The sequence below is a fragment of the Carcharhinus amblyrhynchos genome, chromosome 17, assembly GCF_965287045.1.
Source record: "Carcharhinus amblyrhynchos chromosome 17, sCarAmb.v2.hapA, whole genome shotgun sequence".
Lineage (NCBI taxonomy): Eukaryota > Metazoa > Chordata > Chondrichthyes > Carcharhiniformes > Carcharhinidae > Carcharhinus > Carcharhinus amblyrhynchos.
In genome coordinates, this window is record NC_137340.1 from 32,610,845 (window position 1) to 32,632,504 (window position 21,660).

A 21,660-nucleotide genomic window follows, 5' to 3' on the forward strand; every position below is an offset into this window, starting at 1 on the left:
CCCAGGCAGACAAAAGAGGAAATTGGACCCAGCTTAAATGTATGTCACAGATAAATTATTTTCAAGGAATATTGTAAGGCCAAACTGCAAATAGGAAATTACCTTTTATCGTTAAATGAGAGAAGGTGCAAAAGTTTCTTTTTGGGGCAGGATAATTGGTTCACGAGATTTGGGGTGGGGGGGAAGTGTGAGGGAGAACTTGATTACATGCAAGTGGTAATGACCTGGAACTCAGCTGGTCCCCAGGATTGCAGATAATCAGTGATTTCAGAAGGAAAATAGATGGGCACTTGAAGGAAGGGAAACTTGCGAGGGACTCGATTGCTCCTCTGGGAGCTGGCATGCACTCCATGGGCTGAGTGGCCTCCTGTGTCATAAGTGCTTCTGACTCTTTATGCAAGGTTTTGATTATTGTGCCCATGTTACTTGTGAGAAATAACTGCTGTAATAAATGCCATCCGTTGGGATTGCAAACCATTACTTGGGAGCTTTGCATTCATTTTATAATTCTTTGCATTGTTCCAGTATTCTGTATGCTTTTCTGTACACAATACATGAGTTGTTTGGTGGTTCTTGATATTTAAATGATGTTCAAATGAAGGCAGGCCTGGCTTTAGTCACTGCAGGTTTCCCTGTTTGAAAAAGTTTACCTATCTTCAAAGATGTTGTAATTTTTAACTGGTAAAGTCCCATTAAATGTGAGTGGGAGTGCTGCTGTCACTTGAATGAATTTTCCTTCTTAACTTTAAAACATTCATTTTATTTTGTTGCCTTGGATTTATAAATCTGCAGCTGTAGTAAACTTAGCTGCCATAAAAACAGTGTCATTCACAATCACTGATGATGCCCAATCTTTCACAGGTGTCCGAAATGTGACAGCTCTTGGTAATTTGATTACCTGGCAGAAGGTAGACTATGACTTCAACTACCACCAGATGGAATTCCCTTGCAATATTAATGTACTCATCACTTCAGAAGGCAGATCTCTCTTACCGGTACGTGTCTTCTGTGAATCTGTCTACTTGTACAAGTCCTATGCGTATCATACTCCCAAGTATGGCTGATTTTTGTTCTGAATAAGTTGTGCGATGCAGAAGTTGCGATGCAGTGGAGTTAATTTTTCACTCCAGTGAAAACCAGAGTGACAACGCAATATGATTTTTGTTCAATAATATTTTAAATTATAACGAAAAGTCTATTGATTTGATTTTTTTAAATCAACATTAAGCAAATATTTTACCTGTATCAAAATGTGGAAGTTTTTTCAAAAAATGCCAGGAATAACATTTTTAAAGGCAAGTGGTTCTCTTATCACAAGCGTGTATCATCGGTATTGATTTCATCTTGGAAAAAGTGCACAAACACACAATTCCTCCTGGAATTAATCCAGCAGGATGAGCAGGGGGCATTTTAAAGTCAGGATCAGAGACAAGTCTGGACAATATCCAGGTTTGGGCTGACAAGTGGTAAGTAACATTCACGCCGCACAAATGCCAGGCAGTGACCATCACCAATAAGAGACACTCTAACCACTGCTCCTTGACATTCAGTGGTGCAACCATCATGGAATCCCCCACTGTCAACATCCTTGGGGTTACCATTGACCAGAAACTCAACTGGACTCACCACATAAACTCAGTGGCTACAAGAACAGGTCAGAAGCTAAGAATACTGCGGTGAGTAACTCATCTTCTGATTCCCCAAAGCCTAAACAAAGAACAAAATCAGCCTGGGAAACAGGCCCTTCGGCCCAACGAGCCCGTGCTGCCACCCCAACACCACCAGTCCACCTCTCTACCCACGACCCCTGTCTAATGTTTTATGGCCATCCAGATTGAGGGAAACTGATTTAGGGACAATTTATTCCTGCCAATCAGCCTAACAGCACATCTTTGGGGTGTGGGAGGAAACCGGAGCACCCGGAGAAAACCCACACAAGCACGGGGAGAATACGCAAACTCCCACAGACACCGGCCCAAATCCACGTGTCTGCACAGCAATCAGCGATAGTCACTGAGCTGTTGTCTTGCCCAGTATCTTGTCCAGTTTAGGCACGCACTAACGACATGAAGCACTAGGCCAATCTCGAACAACCAAGAGCAGCCCCAGTATGACCCATTGTGTGTATGCCCCTCGTTGGACACGAGGTGGACCGACTTAAAACCTGTGAATGAAAAGAGAAAAAACATTATTATCATACTATACCCATTTACATTACCAGCGACGCCGCAATGCTAATGACCCTTATTTAAAAGGATCTCCTATATCCACCCATCTCCAACTCAGTCATGTGCCTGTCTAAGTTACTCTTAAAGGACTCTAGCGTGTTTGCCTCCACCACCTTACTTGGCAGAGCATTCCATACCCCCACTATCCTCTGTGTGAAAAACCTCCCTCTAATATCTGTGTTGTACCTCTCCCCCCTCACCTTAAGTCCATGGCCCCTTGTCCTACGTGTCTCTATCATAGGAAATAGCTTACCTCTGTTACTCTATCTATACCCTTCATAATCGTATATACATCTATTAGATTCCCCCTCAGTCGGCGTCTTTCAAGGGAAAAGAGCCCCGATTTCTTTAATCTTTCCTCATACCCCAGTCCTTCCATACCAGGCAACATCCTGGTAAACCTCCTCTGCACTCTCTCCAGAGTCTCCACGTCCTTCCGGTAGTAAGGCGGCCAGAACTGGACACTGTACTCCAAATGCGGCCTAACCAATGTTCTGTACAACTGCAACATTAGACTCCAGCTCTTATATTCTATACCCCTTCCTATAAAGGCTAACATACCATAGGCTTTCTTCACCACACTCTCCACTTGCACTGCCACCTTCAAAGACTTGTGCACTTGCACCCCCAGGTCTCGCTGCGATTCTATACTCCTTACGGGCTTACCCTTTATCATATAACTTCCCCCTATGTTATGCCGGCCAAAATGCATCACCTCACATTTATCCGGATTAAACTCCATTTACCACGTATCTGCCCAATCAACCAGCCTATCAATATCCTGCTGTATTGCCACTGCTCCTCACTGCCCGCCAATCCAGCCATCTTGGTGTCATCAGCAAATTTGCTGATCACACCACCTACTCCCTCTTCCAAATCATTTATATAGACTACAAAGAGAAGAGGTCCCAGTACTGAGCCCTGCGGCACACCACTAGTGACAGACCTCCAGCTAGAAAAAGACCCCTCCACTACTACTCTCTGACTCCTCTTTGCAAGCCAGTTCTCTACCCGTCTAGATACCTGACCACATATCCCATGAGCTTTAACCTTCTGTACCAACCTACCATGAGGGACTTTGTCAAACACCTTACTGAAATCCATATAGACGACATCAACGGCTTGTCCTTCGTCAACCGTTTTTGTCACCTCCTCAAAGAATTCTACCAGATTCGTAAGGCAAGACTTCCCCTTGACAAAGCCATGCTACGTATCCTTAATCAGATCGCAACGCTCTAAGTGCGCATACATCCTATCCCTAAGAATCCTCTCCATCAACTTACCTACCACTGACGTTAAGCTCACCGGCCTATAGTTACCCGGGCTATCCCTCCTACCCTTTTTAAACAACGGTACCACGTTCGCTATCCTCCGGTCCTCTGGGACCTCACCTGTGTCCAAAGAAGAGACAAAGATTCGCGTCAGAGGCCCAGCAATCTTATCCCTCGTCTCTCTAAAGCAGCCTAGGATAAATGCAATCGGGCCCCAGAGATTTATTGGTTTTAATGCCATCTAAAAGCCCTAACACTTCTTCCCTCGGAATTGATAGATCTTTCAATTGGTCTACCTCTCCCTCAATGACCGTACCAGACATCAAGCCCCTCTCCTTCGTGAATACCGACGCAAAGTATTCATTCAGGATCTCCCCCATTCCCTCTGCCTCTAAGCACAATTCCCCACGTCTGTCCCTGAGAGGACCGATTTTACCCCTAGCCACCCTTTTGTTCTTAAGATAGGAGTAAAACGCCTTTGGATTCTCCTTAACCCTACCTGCCAAAGCCATCTCATGCCCCCTCTTTGCTCTCCTAACTCCCTGTTTGAGATCCCTCCTATTCTGTCTGTATTCCTCCAACGCTCTCTCCGTTCCCAGCTGCTTAGACCTGACATACGCCTCTCGTTTCTTCCTAACCAGGTCTTCTATATCTCTAGTAATCCACAGTTCCCTAATCCTACCTTTCCCATCTTTTCTGCTAACTGGCACATGCCTTTCCTGCACCCTTTGCAGTTTTCCCTTGAAAAACTCCCACATGCCTAACGTGGTCTTGCCTTCCAACAGCCTATCCCAGTCTGTATCCCTAAGCTCCTGCCTAATCCGGCTGTATCTAGCCTTCCCCCAATTTAGCACCCTCCCCTTAGGACAGCTCTCATCTTTTTCCATTCGTATCCTAAAGTAGGCGGAGTTGTGGTCACTATTAGCCACATGTTCGCCTATCGCAACCTTAACCACCTGACCTGGCTCATTTCCCAGAACTAAATCCAGTATCGCCCCCTCTCTAGTCGGGCTATCTACATACTGTTGCAAGGATCCTTCCAATACACATCTTACGAATTCCTCCCCATCAGACCCCCCAGCTCTAGGCACCTTCCAATCCACCCCAGGGAGATTAAAATCTCCCACTACAACAACCCTATTCTTCCTACACATCCAAAATGTCCCTATATATACCCTCTTCCACTGCCCGTGGGCTATCGGGCGGCCTATAGTACACTCCTAGCATTGTAATGGCCCCCTCCCTATTCCTCAACTCCACCCATAGAGACTCAATTTCCAACCCCTCCATGTTATCCTCCCTCTGCACCGCTGTGATCCGCTCGCTAAGAGCGCCACTCCCCGTCCTCTTTTCAACCCTCCCCTATCAGCCTAAAACACTTATATCCTGGAACACTTCTGCCAGTCCTGCCCCTCCTTTAACCACGTCTCTGTCACTGCCACCACATCTAAATTCCTCGCGAACATCAAGGCCCTAAGTTCATCCGACTTCCCCGTCACACTCCTCGCATTAAAACAGATGCACCTAAGACCCTCAGGCCCTTTCGGATCCTCCTTCTCCTGGGGGATTTTCCTATCGACTAGACTTACCCTGACCTCCAACTCACTCCCAGTGCCTGAGCTGTCTCTCTCCTCCCCACCCCTCTTCCATACTAGTTTAAACCCTACTTAAACACTCCAGCCAACCTCCCAGCTAAAATATGTGTCCCCTTCCCGTTTAAGTGTTCTCTATCCCTCTTATAGAAGTGCCCTTCCTTTGCAAAGACTTCCCAATGGTCAACAAAACTAAAACCCTCTGTCCTGCACCAATCCCTCAGCAATGCATTCAGCTGCAGGATCTCATTATTCTTATCCCTGCTATTGCTGGGCACTGGCAGCAGCCCAGAGATCGCCACCCTGGAGGACCTACACTTCAGCCTGGCTCCCAACTCCCTGAACTGCGTACATATTTCCCCCCTACTCTTCCTTCCTATGTCCTTCTCTCGTACATGTATAATTACATCCGCCTGGGTCCCTTGGCCCTATCCACATCTACAAGGCACAAGTCAGGAGTGTGATGGAATACTCCCCACTTGCCTGGAATGGGTACAGCTCCAACAACACTCAAGAAGCTCAACACCATCTAGGACAAAGCAGGCTGTTTGGCAGCACATCTACAAACATTCAGTCTCCGCTACAGATGCTTAGTAGCAGCAGTGTGTACTATCTACAAGATGTACTACAGCAATTCACCAAAGATCCTTAGCACCTTCCAAACCCACAACCGTTTCCGTCTAGAAGAACAAGGGCAGCAGGTAAATGGGAAGACCGCCAGTTGCAAGTTCCCCTCTGAGCCTCTCACCCTTCTGACTTGGAAAAATAACACTGTTCCTTAGCTGTTGCTGGGTCAAAATCTTGGAATTCCCTCCCTAACAGCGTTGTGGGTCCACCTACAGAACATGGACTGCAGCAGTTCAAGAAGACAACTCACCATCACCTTAACAAGGGCAACTAGGGAAGGGCTATAATGCTAGCCAGCCAGTGACGCCCATGCCCCATGAATGAATAAAAAAAAGTTCCCTTTTAGAGTTTCTAGCTTTCAGATCCAGCCCCATTTGTGGGACCCAAAATCTCCAGACTAATTCTGGTTTAATTTCCTGAGTTGTCAATTTTTTTTAAGAAGTATTAAATTCTCAGTTTAACAATTTTAAATCTGTCCATCTCAGTTCTTGCTGCGTTTTTATTACATTTGCTGCTACTCTCATCCATGTTTGCTTGATTAATGGTATTAATACAGATTCGCTGGACAAACTCGAACTGAACTGTTTATTGTGCATATTACTTCTATATGCTGGAACTTAGTTTGACAGTCAATGTATGTCTAGCCATTGAATCATCAAAATAATTTTTAATAATGTCCTTCACTTCATAATGTTGTAATTTGCTTTTTATTACGTTTTGCTGTTAATCACTACTTGAGTAATAAAATATAGTATGAATCATTATGTCCTCATTAGTGAACCTGATAGCAGAAATAAGAAGTTTCACAACACCAGGTTAAAGTCTAACAGGCTTATTTAGAATCACGAGCTTTCGGAGTGTTGCTCCTACTTCCACTCACCTGATAAAGGAGCAACACTCCAAAAGCTCATGATTCCAAATAAACCTGTTGGAATTTAACCTGGTGTTGCGAGACTTCTTACTGTGCTGACCCCAGTCCAACGCTGGCATCTCCACATCGTAGTAGCAGAAGACAAGGGATGCAGTTGCAAGTTCAGTCATAAAATATAATGCACATCTTTGTCATTTGTAGTTACAATGCAAATTGTTGCAAGGTAGGTCTTGAGGAATCTTTTAAATTGCTCTTTTTGTTATCCCTTCCAGTACTGTTTTGTGACTGAAGCAAACACTTTTTTGATTTATAGTCTGACTGCCAAGTCCACCTACAGCCTCAGATGATTCCCGCCAATGTGGAAGAGTACATGGCTAACTTACAGTCAGCTGTAGTGCCTTCCATGCTGAAGAAGTTTCGCATGTATGTGAGTTTACTGAGATTGATAGACTACAGCATATCCGATGAAGTGACCAAGGTATTAAGCCCTTTTTTTTGTTGTTGTTCAAGTCTATGTTTCCAAGTTGTGTAGTAGGTGACATGATTCAGTTTTTAATTATATATTTTGCAGGCAGTGGAAGAAGATTTTGTGGAGATGAGAAAGAGTGATCCCCGGAGTATAACTGCAGAAGATCTTCATCAGTTGCTTGTTGTAGCAAGGTAAATTGTGTGTTGAAGAGATACGGAAGAGCTTATTGCTTGCATTTCTATTGTAAATTAGCTCCTCCCAACAAATGCATTAAACAGTTAATGTTTTCTCATTTTAATGTGTCAATTAGTATGCAAGCAGTTAGGCAAAATGGTACATTGGCCTTCATTACAGGAGGACCTGAGTACAGGAGCAAGACTGTCTTACTGCAACTGTACAGGGCCTGGGTGAGACCACACCTCGAGTATTGTGAGTAGTTTTGGCCTGCTCATCTTAGAAAGAATATACTTGACATGGAAGGAGTGCAATATAGGTTCACCAGACTGAAGATCCTTAGAGATAGGATCCATGCACATTTAGAACTGAATAGTCTCATTAGCGATAGACAACATGGTTTTGTATGAGGGAGGTCATGCCTCACAAATTTAGTTTAATTTTTTGAGGAGGTGACAAAAATGATTGATGAGGGAAAGGCCGTGGATGTCATCTACGTGGATTTTAGTAAAGCATTTGATAAGGTCCCTCATGGCAGGCGGGTGCAAAAGGCTAAATCTCATAGGATCAAAGCTAATAGGTACAGAACTGGCTTGGCCGTTGAAAACAGAGGGTAGCAATGGAGGGGTCTTTTTCTGATTGGAGGTCTATGACTAATGGTGTTCGTGATGTGGAGATGCCAGCGTTGGACTGGGGTAAACACAGTTAGAAGAATCACAACACCAGGTTAAAGTCCACAGGTTTATTTGGTAATAAACGCCACTAGCTTTTGGGATTTAGAGGTTTGGATAGGGTGGATAGTGATAGCCTTTTTCCTCGGATGGAGAAAGCTAGCACGAGGGGGCATGGCTTTAAATTAAGGGGGGGTAGTTATAGGACGAATGTCAGGGGTTGGTTCTTTACCCAGAGGGTGGTGAGGGACTGGAATGCCCTGCCTGCTGCAGTTGTAAATGCACCTAGTTTGGGGGCGTTTAAGAGATCTGTGGATAGGTTTATGGACGAAAAGGGATTGGTTTAGATTAGTGGGTCAGTGTTTTTTTTTAAAAAAACTGGTCGGCGCAACATCGTGGGCCGAAGGGCCTGTTCTGCGCTGTTATGTTCTATGTTCTATTTGCCCCTTTGTCAGGTGAGTCGGAGTTCTGATCACAAACAGAGCGTATAAAGGCGCACACAGTTTACAGAATACTGATTTAAAATACAGGTCTTTACAGATAATCAGTTAATCAAGTCTTAAAGGTACAGACATTGTGAGTGGAGATAGTGTGACACGAACCCAAGATCCCGGTTGAGGCCATCCTTATATGTGCGGAACTTGGCTATCAGTTTCTGCTCAGCAAAGCTGCGCTGTCGTATGTCATGAAGGCTGTCTTGGAGAACGTTTTGGGTTTACTACCAAATCAACCTGTTGGACTTGAACTTGGTGTTGTGAGACTTCTTACTAGTGGTGTTCCGCAGGGCCCTGTACTGTAACCTCTGCTGTTTGTGATATATATAAATGATTTGGAAAAGATGTAGCTGGTCTGATTAGTAAGTTTACGGACGACACAAAGATCACTGGAGTTGTGGATAGTGATGAACATTGTCAGAGAATACAGCAGGATATAGATGGGCTGGAAAATTGGGCGGAGAAATGGCAGATGGAATTTAATCTGGATAAATGTGAAATGATGCATTTCAGTAGATCTACTACAGTGGGGAGCTTTACAATAAATGGCAGATCCATCAAGGGTATAGACACACAGAGGGAGCTGGGTGTGTAAGTCAATAGACCCTTAAAGGTGGCAACACGGGTGGAAAAGGTGAAGAAGGCATATGGCATGCTTGCCTTTATTGGACGGGGCATAGAATATAAAAGTCGGCATATAATGTTGCAGTTATATAGAATGTCGGTTAGGCCACATTTGAAATACTGCATCCAGTTCTGGTTGCCACACTACCAGAAGAACGTGGAGGCTTTGGAGAGAATGCAGAAAAGGTTTACCAGGATATTGCCTGGTATGGAGTGTCTTAGCTATGAGGTGAGAATGAGTAAACTAGGGTTATTCTCCCTAGAAAGATGGAAGTTGAGGGGCATTAATAGAAGTTCATAAAATTATGAAGGGCAGAGGTAAAGTGAACAGCTGGAAGCTTTTTCCCAGTCAGAAATGACAAACACGAGGGGTCACAAGTTCAAGATAAGGGGGGCAATGTTCAATACAGATATGCAGGGGACGTATTTTACACAGAAGGTGGAGGGGGCCTGGAATACATAACCAAGCAAGGTGGTTGAGGCAGACACGCTAGGTTCACTTAAGACTTATCTAAATAGTCACATGAACAGACTGGGAATAGAGGGATACAAACAGATGATCTAGTTAGGAACACTTGATTGGTGAAGGCTTGGAGGGTCGAAGGGCCTGTTCCTGTGCTGTATTCTTTGCTTTTTAACTGATTTGTGGGATGATAGGATTATTGAGAAAAGATTGGGTCCACTAGGCCTGGATTCATTGGGATATGAATGAGAGGGGTTCTAACTGAAACATAGAAAATTCTGGCAGCACTGGACAGAATGGATGCAAGGATGTTGTTTCCTCTAGCTGGGGAATGGGGGTGTCCAGAACAAGGGATCACAGTCTCAGGATAGGGGAAGAGCATTTTGGATTGAGATGAGGAGAAATTTCTTCACTCAGGTGGTGAACCTATAGAATTTTCTACCACAGAAGACTGTAGAGACCAGGTTACCTGAATATATTTAAGAAGGAAATATATTTCAAGGTTCTAAAGGTGTCAAGGGGAATGGGGAGAACATAGGTGTTGAGATGGAGACCTAGCCAAGACCATATTGAATGGCAGAGTCAGCTCAAAGGACCGAAAGGCTTACTCCTGTTCCTATTTTCTACACTTATTGAGAGCATGAGTAAAGAAACAATTGGAACTGTTGACTCTCGACTCATTCTCTATAAGATTCTCTTCTCCCTTCAACTAGTTTTTGATCATTGTTCCAGAAAGTCGCAGCATCTTGCTTTTAACTTTTTCATTAAAGCATGTGCACTTTTGGGGGTGGTACTGGGCTGGAACAAGCTTCAGAGAAAGGGTAGGGATGAGGCCAATGAGGATGAGTTAATGTTATGTCAGTGGGAAGCGAGGTGGATGAACAGGCTTTTGGACACAGTCATTTGGAAGGTGTGGAGGATGGAAGGCATTGGAGAGCATTGAAATAGAGTCTGTAGTTGACAATGCCATATAAAATTGTAGAGGTTTACACTCTGGAAGAAAATCAGTAGTTTCTGTGCTGGCTCTTTGACAGAGCAATCTAAATCACATTACCCTATTTTTCTTCTTTTTCCTCTGCTTTGACTATCTAACCTTACCTTGCATTCCAGTGTGTGGCAGTAGGTACAAGATAGGGTTGGCTGAGCACTTCGGTGAAGGTAGAAATAAGCAGTGTTTTTGATGAGTGGGGGGGTTTTGAGGTCTCAGATCTATGAATAGAATTCTCTGCATTAAAGTATGCACGTAGAGATATCTCCCTTGCTTGAGTGCATGTGAATGCAATGTTGGCAAACAAATTGCTGCTGGGTCTTGCCTTCTACAACAGCACCATTAGACAAGGTTGTTAGAAAATTGTGGGGAACCAACAGTGGAGCTAAACGTAAGTGTTCCCATCGTTTTGTGTTTTTAAATCTGATAAAAATATTTTCTGATCTGAGCTTTAATGGTGACTAGATTATTTCAAGACCGTACTTACAGTAAAGTTTGTAGAAGGCAAACATTAGTTGCCATTTTGTTTAATAAAACTGAGCTCACCATACCTGTTTTACGATTCAAATGTCTAAGCAGGACCTGATGTTGTAATCGTCACATTTGTGTTTGGAGTAAAAGCAGTTTGGTCCAGTCATGTAATTTCGCACTTTGGTTAATGCCAGTGACGCTTCATAATCAGAAACCTAAATATCATTCCAATGAAATACCAAACTGAAAAATAATTTGCCAAACTGGTTAGGAAGGGAAGAACCTGGTGAATGAGTTAAAATAAGTTTTTGGGGAGGGAGTGTTGTTGTGGCTGGACTAGGGTAATGCTCTGGGGACCCGGATTCAAATCCCACCATGGCAGATGATGACATTTGAATTCATTAGGAATCTGGAATTAAGAATCTACTGGTGACCATTAAACCATGGTCAATTGTTGTAAAAACCCATCTGGTTCACTAAGGTCCTTTTAGGGAAGGAAATCTGCAGTCCTTACCTGGTCTGGCCTACATGTGACAGCAATGTGGTTGACTCTTAAATGCCCTCAGATGGGCAGTAAAAATGCTGGCCCAGCCAGCAATGCCCATATCTCATGAACAAATTTTAATAAATTGTGTTGGACTTGCATGATGTAAAAATGTCTTTTTTCATGTTACCGAATACATGCTTTTATACCATTGAAAGTTAACTTTTTAATTTGCTTTTTAAAAGATTGGTATCGCTGAGTGCTGGCCACACAACCTTATCACGAGAGAGGTGGCAGCGAGCAAAGCAGTTGGAGGTCCTTCGCAAAAGCAGGCTACAGCAACAAACTCATGTGAATGGCAATGAACCTTAATGATGGACTGTCCTTAAAACTCAAGAATTTATTGAACTTGTGTGCCAGTGGGCTTTATGTAAATCTGAAGAGCTAACATTCCTTCTCAGCCCACCTGCCAAATCTATCATCAGGTTGAGGAAAAATAATTTTTTTCCTCCTTTGTAGATCATTTGTATCACATTTTCTTACAGAAATTTCTTATAAATCTGAATTCTGACTACTTTATCTCTAATGTCTGTGTTGCTTGTACTGCATTTTAGCTGAATACATCCATTTGTGAAAGTACTTCTACATTCCTCTATTACCACAATTTCTCAAATACAAGCTATTTTTGTAATTTTGTAAACTACATTTGCATAACATTGTACTTGTTTAAAAATGGCCTTTTTTTAAAAAAAAGTGAAATATGAAGAACTCAACAGCTGTTACATTCTTGTTTCTTTTTGAAACTGTTAGCCTCAGAGTGGGACAGGGCTGAACTTTGAGTGGTGTCTGCACATCCAGACCTAATCTTGTACACTGGCACTGGAGCTAGCAGCATACAGCGTGTTTACATGTCGTAGTTTTAATTGTGGGCAACTTTTCTGTTTTATCAAAGATGGATTAAATTCTAACATTAAAATAAGAGCAAAATACTGCGGATGCTGGAAATCTGAACGGCGGGGAGGGCTCAGGAGTATTCGTGGACTGAGAAGCAGAGTCAGTGTTTCGAGTCCATATGACTTCTCCAGAGCTGAAGTCGTCGTATGGACATGAAACCCTGGGTGGGATTTTCTTCACCCCGAAATTGGAAAATCCCACTCCGAGATCAATGGACCTTTCCCGTAGTGGGCAGTGTGGGAAAATTCATCCTGCTAACTGTTTCTCTGTCCACAGATTCTACCTGACCTGCTGAGCTTTCCCTGCATTTTCATTTTACTTCGAACATTGAGGCCATCTCTTATTTATCAGTAGGTATTGTCACTCAGACTTACTGGGCATTTAAGTTATTTACAAGCTGCCTTCAAACCGTAACTATTTTTGCATCAATTTGAAAATTCGCTTTTAAATTCAGTGACGTTAACTGCCAGTGAATTTATTAATTGCAGGTCAAATGTGCAACTTGGCACATCTGGTGAAGTGGGATAGTATTCCTGTTGGGGCAGATGGGCTGGGGAGAGAGTAGGCATGATGGGCTGAAATGGCCTTTGACCATGCTTTCTTTTAAACCTTATTCAATCATGTAGAAATTGTGCATCTGGTAACAAATGAACAGTTACATTTGTAGCTTGAGACTTGTATACGAATAAGCTGAGTTGTCTAGTTTGGTTCAAATGAGGCCTGACAGAGCAAAGCTTTGGAGTAACTATAACCATCTCAGCCATATAAATTCACTGAACCTTACAAACACACTTAGAAGGGAAAATTAAGTGGAAGGGGGGATTATGGGATTAAGGATCTGCTTTATCAGACAAATTAATCAGCTCCGTGGTATCATTTTCCCTGCCTGTGGTTTACTGGTTTGTGTGCTACACTAGGCCCACTTGTGCCTGAGCACAAGGAACCTTAAGCATTCTGCATTACTTGCTTATCAGATGGCAAGTTAAAAAATTAAAAAGCTGCAGTATGCTGGTTGCCACAAAATTGGCTTGAGATGGTTATTACTGGACTGTGGAGCCTTTCTCCATCTTGTCCACCCTGTGGCAGCACTGAGCACACCCAGATCTGATATTCACTGTACTTGGCCTGATGTTGTGACTTACTCCAATCTCAAAAGCTTTCACCAACGCAAGATTGTAAATTTGGAGTGATCTTTAGTAATATGGCCCTCTTGAACTAGGAACTGAATTAAGACTGCTCAAACTTGTGCAAGGTCTGGACTGTAGCTCTGTGAGAGTGTAAGTTGTAATCAATCTGGTTTCACACAGGTCCCAAAAAGAACATTGAAGTACTTCCTCACTCCTGAAGCTGTCCTATATTTAATGAGCTTATTTTAGATCCAACAGTTGCTACATTTCAACCTGGGGATTGTGCAGTTGGTGGCAGAAAGTGTTCCTGAGAATGGGATTTTTAAACATACACTTGTCAATTTTGCATTCCTCTATATGAAGGATGTGGGTTGTGAGGAATGGAAACCTTTGAGAACTGAGTTTGGGTATTAACACTTCAGCTATAGTGGTTAGATGTGGAGCTCAGGCACTACTTTTCTGCCTCTTGAGCCTCAAAATGTCCTTCCACATAACTTACTCCTGTACTCTGTCATTCTGAAGCTACTTATAATAGAGTGATGCCTTCCTGCCCCTTCTGTTTAAATAACGGACCTTTTGTGGAATAGCAAATGAACGCAAATGCTGTCAAAGCAACTTGTTTCCAAAGCACTGCTACATTTAAGGATTAATAGAAAACCATGCCTTTAAGGCTTAAATTGTGCAAGACAGGTTTAGAAAGACAGTAATTGTACTGGCTGTTCCCATCACTGCTGCTGCAGCAAGGATGTAGGATTTGGCCCAGCCAAATCTCTGTTCACTGCAACGGGACCAGAAAATCCTGCCTGAGTGAACGGCTGTAAGATTCTAGCCGCAATCTTCAAATTGAAGTTTAAACAAAGCCTTACAACCACCAAATAGAAGAATTTGAGGTAAAGGCAATGCACTGAGGAATTTTTGTAACTTTTAAAGATTGAATCATTTGGAGTTACCCTAGGAGCTAATGAACACATGATTTGCTTTCCACAGCTGTTTTGTCCCTAGGTTTTCATTACTGCTTCATTTAACAAACTAACGTGGGTGAATAAAATGTCTTCTTTTTCCCCTTTCAAACATACTGACTTATGCATTTGGTTAATTTGGAGGTTAGATCACTTCAATTAAATGGCTGAATATCTAAGATATGGAAATTAATGGCATTTTGCATTATGATTTTTAAAGACTTTAATGCAAGAACAGAGTGGCTGGGCTGTCTTTACTGCATAAGAGGAACACATCTACTGCACTACCAGTTAGTGCTACTCCTACATAAGGTTCTCTTGAAATTTTTGATAGTTCCAACTCTCTCAAACTAAAATGTGGATGAATCTAAATTGTTAGAAAAGAACTGAGGTAAGTGAGCTTTCCATGTGATCTCTGAAGATTTCTGTACAATGGTCAAATCAGGGATATTTACTGTAAATTGGTTTGTTTTCCTTCAAATTAAAAACTACTTTTTTAACATTTGATTTCTTTTATTTTTGGGTGGTAGTTTTCATTTAGGGGATGGTTGGCTCAGTGGGCTGGAGGGCTAATGCATGATGTATAATGATGCCAACAGCACAGGTTCCATTGCTGTACAGCCTGAGCTTATCCATGGGAGATCCCACCTTCTCAACCATGTCCCTCACCTGAGGTGTTATGATTCGGGTTAAATCAGCACCAGTCAGCTCCTCAAGAAGCTGGAGGGCACCCAACAGTCATCTGGGACTTTGACTTTCATTATTTTTAAGATTTGTTAAGAGCTTAAATCACCAAATGACATTAATCAGAATCCTGACTTCAAGTTAGCCAGTAGTGCATTTGGGATTGGTACCCTGGAGAGAGAACTCAAAATGATTCCTAGTTTGGCTAAATTAAATAGCCTATTACACAATCAAATAAACAGGGACAAATTAAAGGGTCAATTTAAAACATGAAACCAAAGGTACCATGGTCCATTGGGCACAGAAGATCTCAACAGTGGCAGTGACACTGATGCTCCTTCTTTGGTGCAGTAGAGGGGCACACAGGCCAGTGGGACGCTGTCTCCCACTAGCTGCCTTAGTGAGGAGTTAAGTGATTATTAGCACTTTCTCACTGTTCACCAATTTCCAATAGGAAGCTTGTGCAGAGTCACTTCAAGGGATTAGCTAATCAAATTGAAGTGAAGTGAAGGGAAGAAGCATTTACTTTGATATTAATTCATAAGTGAAAGCTTGCACATGTAGACTGAATACTACTTCATGCTATCTATAAGCAAGTACGAACACCAAAATTCTCAATTTTCCAAAGGAAGAACCACCCAGAACTGCTGAACACGTGGATGTTATGAACTAAAAAGTGACTCGTTACTTTTTTTTTTCCCCTTTTATCAGGGCAAGGTTAACATTAATATGTTAACTAATATAAAAGTAGATCATGTTCTGTTTTCTAATCGTCCTGGATTTTTCTGAGCTTCCTTCATTTGCTGCATCTGCATCAGCCAGTGGCAATGCTATTTGATTTATGCCTTTCCCTGGGGAAATGCAGGAGCTGAGATACAAGCTACAAAGCACCCAATCATGGATGTATTGGTGGACTGTTGAAAACAAAACCCTGCAAGTTTTCCCTCCAGTTGATTTGGAAAAGTGTTATGTTACTGTGCGAGTAATCTAGAGATACTGAGTAATTCTCTGTTTTAAAAAAAAGGAATTAAAAGTCTAGTGATTGTCATAACTAAAAATTTTGGGAAAACTAGCTGTCCTCATCTGGTTTTGGCTACACAATTCCAAGCCCATGCTTGACTCAACTATGTAGTATGCCCTTCAGTTGTATCCAATTGCTTAAAAGTATCAAAGGAATGAAACCAAACAGACCACCTGTCATCAGTCTAGGCACCAGCAGCAAATGGCAAACTCAGCCCTCGACCCTACGAAGTCCTCATTAATCTAGGCGCTTATACCAAACACCTTCATCCTTGGGTACAGTGGTATACAGTCAGGAAGTCTGAATAACACAAGAACCCATGAAGTCTTATGGCATCAGATCAAAATGTGGACAAGGAAACTTGCTACTAATAGCCACACAGCTGTCTGCCATAAATTTGTCTGTCCATGACCACATGAATAGGAGTGACAACTACAGCTTTTGTGCAGGAAATGCCCCGTCTTCACATTAAGGATACCTTTCACCATCTTGTGTGAAATAGGATAGATTTTGAACAGATCTAGTAACTCAAAACTGGGCAAAGTTGAGGCACTACAGGCCTTCAGCAGCAGAATTAAAGTTTATTATGAGTCACAGATAGGCTTACATTAACACTGCAATGAAGTTACCATGAACATCTTCTCATCACCAGAGTCCGGCACCTGTTTAGGTACAATGAGGGAGAATTTAACGTGGCCAATCCACCAAACCAGCACGTTTTACAATTGTGAGCGAAAACTAGAATACCTGGAGGAAACCCACACATAGGGAAAACCTACAGACTCCACAGACAGTGATCCAAGCAGGAATCAAACCCAGGTCCCTGGCACTGAGGCACCAATGCTAGCCACTGTGCTGTGCCATGAATTGTACTCAACCACACTTTATAATCTGGCATAGTTCCCCACTATACCATTTCCAAGTCAGGGAATCAAGCCTGATTCAATGAACAATACCAATGCAGGAGGGCAGACCAGGAGTAGCATCAGGCTAAAACAATGAAATGTCAACCTGGTGAATCAACATCACAGAACTACTTGCATACCAGTGATAGGGCTGAGTGATTCCACAACCAACATATCAGATTCAAGTTCTGCAGTCCTGCCACACAGTCACAAATGGCGGTGGATAATTAAATAATTCCCTGGAGAAGGATCCACAAATATCCCCATCCTCAAAGATAGGGAACCCAGCACATCAGTGCAAAAGACCTGTCTGAAGATTGTAGCAAACTTTAAGCCTCGAGTGGGTGTGGCCAAATGGGCCATCTAAAATGGTGATTTGTAAAACACTCTGGGACAATTGGGCAAGAACTAAAAGAACAAGCTGCAGCCTGAAAATCAGAGATAAACAGACTGCAACCCAGGCGATTGAATACACAGGATATGAGTCATCTCCAAGACAGAAGAGACTTTCTGGTCAAACTGATTGTTTACCAGACATAAGGGCACCGTATCCCCTTATTTGTGTCTTACATGCCCCCAGCACCTACAGATATGACTGTTGGGGACACACCCGGAGGTTGGTATGGCAGCACCCGATTGTCAATCAGGGTGATCAAGTCCCAATTGATTGATTGGTAATGGCAAAAAGGAGCATGAAAGCTAAAGGGTGCTGCACAACCAAGAATCTCTCTCTGACCCCACAAACGAGCTACAACAGCAGTGACCATCAACAACACAAGGACAGCCACCACGCCCAAGGAGGAAGGAAGACCAGAGCCAGAGTACCAGACCAGACTACACAGAGAGGACTACACAGAGACAAGTGCACAGATAAAAGGCCAATATCTGCTTGGATACTTGCCAGTCATGCAAAGTCAAGGACAGGTCTTGTATTGGACTTGACCTCTTGTATTTTCTGTAAAGATAACTCAGTGTTGGTTGGGTTGGTGATTATTGATTGTGTGTATTAAATAAATATTGGTTGTACTAACAAGACATCTACTCAGTTATTTGTCCACCGTATAAGGATTAAAACGGACCGTGTGGCAGGAACGACATGGGTGATCCATTTCTGCCTCTTCTGGAGATTTGTAATATCTGATGTCAGTTTTCAGCCAATTTTATTCACTCCCCATAATATCAAGAAATAGCTTAAGGCACCAGATTCTGCAAGGGCTTTGGGCACTGATAATATTTAGACAATAGTGCTAAAAAGTTGTGCTCCCAAACTTGCTACACTCTTAGCCAAGCTGAGTCAGTACAGTTAGAACAATGGTATCTACCAAGCAACGTGGAAAATTGCTTAGATATGTCCTGTACACAAAAAGCAGGACAAATCCAACCCAGCCAATTACCACCCCATCAGTCTCTGCTTGATAATCAGTAAAGTGATGGAAGGGGTCATTAACAGTGCTATCAAGCAGCACTTCCTTCACAATAACCTCTTCACTGACTCAGTCTGGGTTCCACCTGGGCCTGTCTGCTCCTGACCTCATTACTTCGTTCAAACATGGACGAGAGAGATATTCAACGGTAAAGAGAGAGTGACTGTTAAATGCTGCTTTGGTATCAAGGGCAAAGTGTGGCATCATGGAGCCCAAGCAAACCAGGAGTCAATGGGAATCAGGGAGAAAGTCTCCTCTGGTTGGAGTCATGCCTGGTACAAAGGAAGATGGCTGTGATTGTTGGAAGACAATCATCTCAGTTCCAGGATATTGCTGCAGGACTTCCTCAGGTTAGTGTCCTATGCCCAATCATCTTCAGCTGCTTCATCAATGACTTTCTCTCCATCATAGGACCAGAATATTGCACAATGTCCAGCATCATTCACAACTCAAAGCAAATTACTGCAGATACTGGATTCCCAAACCAGAGAAAATGCTGGAAAACCTCAGCAGATCTGACAGCATCCGTAAAAGAAAGGAGCACTTTGATAAAGGGTCATCTGGACTCGAAATGTCAGCTCTTTTCTCTCCTTAGATATTGCCAGACCTGCTGAAATTCTCCACCATTCACAATTCCTCAGGTACTTAAGCAAATCAAATCCAAATGCAACAAGAGCAGGACAATAGCCAGGCTTGGACTTACAAGTAGCAAGTAATATTTGTGCCACACAAGTGCCAATGACATCTCCAATAAGAGAATCGAATCATCACCCCTTGACATTCAATGGCATTACCATGGCTGAATCCACCATCTAGCTTACTACTGACCAGACATTTAAATACTGTGGTTAGCAAGATCCTGAGAACTGTGGTGACCCCCCTGTCCACCAAAGCACGTCCACAATCTACAAGGCTCAAGTCTGGGGTGTGATGGAATACTCTCCCCTTGCCTGGATGAGCGCAGCTCCAACAAGTTTGACACTAACCAGGACAAAGCACCCTATTTGATTGGAGCCCATCCATATGTACCATCTACAAATCGCACTGCAGGAACGCACCAAGGCATCTTAGACAGCACCTTCCAAATATATGAACATTAACAACTTTTACAGATGCACTATAGGAAGCATTCATTTGGTTGTATCACTGCTTAGTACGGCTCCTGCTCTGCCCAATACGGCAAGGCGCTACAAAAGGTTGAGAATGTAGCCCAATCCATCTCACAAATCTATCAGCCTCCCATCCATTGATTCTGTCTGCACTTCATGCTGCCTCAGCAAAACAGTCACATAATTAAAGACTACACACACCCCAGACAGACATTGTCCCTTCCACCTTCTTCAGGAAAAAATTACAAAAGTCTGAGGTCACATATCAACTGATTCAAGAATGTCTTCTTCCCTGCAGTTGTCAGGCTTTTGAATGTACTTAGCTTGCATTAAGTTGATCTTTCTCTACACCCTATGACTGGAATACTACATTCTGCACTCTCTCATTTCCTTCTCTATGAACGGTATGTTTTGTCTGGATAGCGTGCAAGAAACAATACTTTTCACTGTATGTCAACGTGACAATAATAAATCAAGACATCTCAGACAAGAGCAGCAGACACATGGGAATGCCACCACCTGGAACTTCCCCTCCAAGCCACTCACCATCTGGACTTGTATAATCACTGTTCCTTTACTGTCATTTGATCAAAATCCTGAAACTCCCTCCCTGAAAGCACAGGATGTAACTGGACTGCAGTGGTTCAATAAGGCAGCTGACCACCATCTTCTCAAGGACAATAAATGCAGGCCTAGCCAGCAACGCCCACATCCCTTTGATGAATAAAAAACCTCCTCCAGGCCAAATTTTGCAGATTTGTTCTTCAGGAGTGAGCCAACTCAGTCAGCAGTGCAACCAAACCAGCATGAAGTGCAGACAGAATCAATGGATGAGAAGCTGAGAGATTTGAGAGATGGATTGGGCTACATTCTCAACCTTCTGTAGTGCCTTGCGGTCTTGGGCAGAGCAGGAGCTATATCAAGCTGTGATACAACCAAATGAATGCTTTCTATAGTGTATGAACATTTGAGCTCCCCACCAAGTATACATTCAATGCCTTTGCTATGCTTCGTGCTTCTTCTGAGTCATGTTCAATATGGAGGAGTACGGATTCACCAGGTGGTAGCTGGTAATCAGGTTTCCAACTGCATGCTTAACCTAATGACTTGAGACTTCATAAAGGCCCCAAACACAATATTGAGGACTGCCAAGCCACTTACAGATGATCTAAACATTGGCTAGAGTGTGATTTAGTGACTATGACACTCAGGCTGTGTGACTAGCCTGTGGGACAGCAATCCCAAGAGGAGAACTCTCCAGTGTTGACTGGGCCAGTTGTGCTCGTATCATTTCCAATGCTGGGATTGATGCCAATTGGTTTGTTTGGTTTTACCCTTCCACAATAACAATTAGTACAACAGAGTGGCTTGCTAGGTCACATCAGAGGGCAGCAAGGATCCATACATTGCTGTGCATTTGAGGTCAAAACATAGGCCAGACCAGGTCAAGGCACCAGATTCCCTTCCTTAAAGGGGCTTTAGTGAATCGGGGGGTTTTTTAATGTAATTTCATGGTCACCATTACAAGGACTAGCTTTTTATTCCCATTTAAATTCCACCAAGTGCTCTTGTTGGGATTGAACTGGTGTCACAGAGCACTAGTCCAGGCCACTGGATTAGGAGTCCAGTCATCTCACAACTATGTTACTGTTCTCCATCATCAGTAGGGATGGGTCATTGCTGCAAATTGGACAACTGCTTCCCCGCCTCAGATAACAAATCTCCTGTCATTTTTTTACTCAAGGATCAACACCTCGTCATTCGTTTAGATACATCACATCCTTCCAGGCTCAGCACCGAACTTTATTTTCGGATCACAATCTCAGGCATATTTTCTTTTTGAATTAAGGCAATGATTCTGCTTTTCCACTCACCTCCCAGCTCTTTCTTCACTCAACCCATTATCACCCTCTCTGGCCTTGTATCATGCCCTATTGCCATCTGAACTCTCAGGTTGTCCCCAGAATTTCAGATTTTTTTAAAAAGTGTCACAAGTAGGGTTACATTAACACTGCAATGAAGTTACTGTGAAAATCCCTCAGTCACCACA

At 43.0% G+C, this 21,660-nt stretch overlaps 2 protein-coding genes across 3 annotated transcripts in view; one reads left to right on the forward strand and one right to left on the reverse strand.

Moving 5' to 3' along the window:
* Nucleotides 1-14,967, forward strand: part of mcmbp (minichromosome maintenance complex binding protein) — a 34,936-nt gene extending 19,969 nt beyond the window's left edge. For both annotated transcript variants that reach the window (XM_080205741.1, XM_080205742.1), the window contains exons 13-16: nucleotides 862-995; nucleotides 6,903-7,067; nucleotides 7,161-7,249; nucleotides 11,673-14,967. In XM_080205741.1, the coding sequence (XP_080061867.1) occupies nucleotides 862-995; nucleotides 6,903-7,067; nucleotides 7,161-7,249; nucleotides 11,673-11,799 (515 nt within the window). In that variant the 3' untranslated portion in view covers nucleotides 11,800-14,967. The remainder of the gene's footprint in view (nucleotides 1-861; nucleotides 996-6,902; nucleotides 7,068-7,160; nucleotides 7,250-11,672) is intronic.
* Nucleotides 14,968-17,977: 3,010 nt separating this feature from the next.
* Nucleotides 17,978-21,660, reverse strand: part of inpp5f (inositol polyphosphate-5-phosphatase F) — a 216,584-nt gene continuing 212,901 nt past the window's right edge. Inside the window, exon 21 of the mRNA XM_080205744.1 lies at nucleotides 17,978-18,032. Within this exon, the coding sequence (XP_080061870.1) occupies nucleotides 17,992-18,032 (41 nt within the window). The 3' untranslated portion in view covers nucleotides 17,978-17,991. The remainder of the gene's footprint in view (nucleotides 18,033-21,660) is intronic.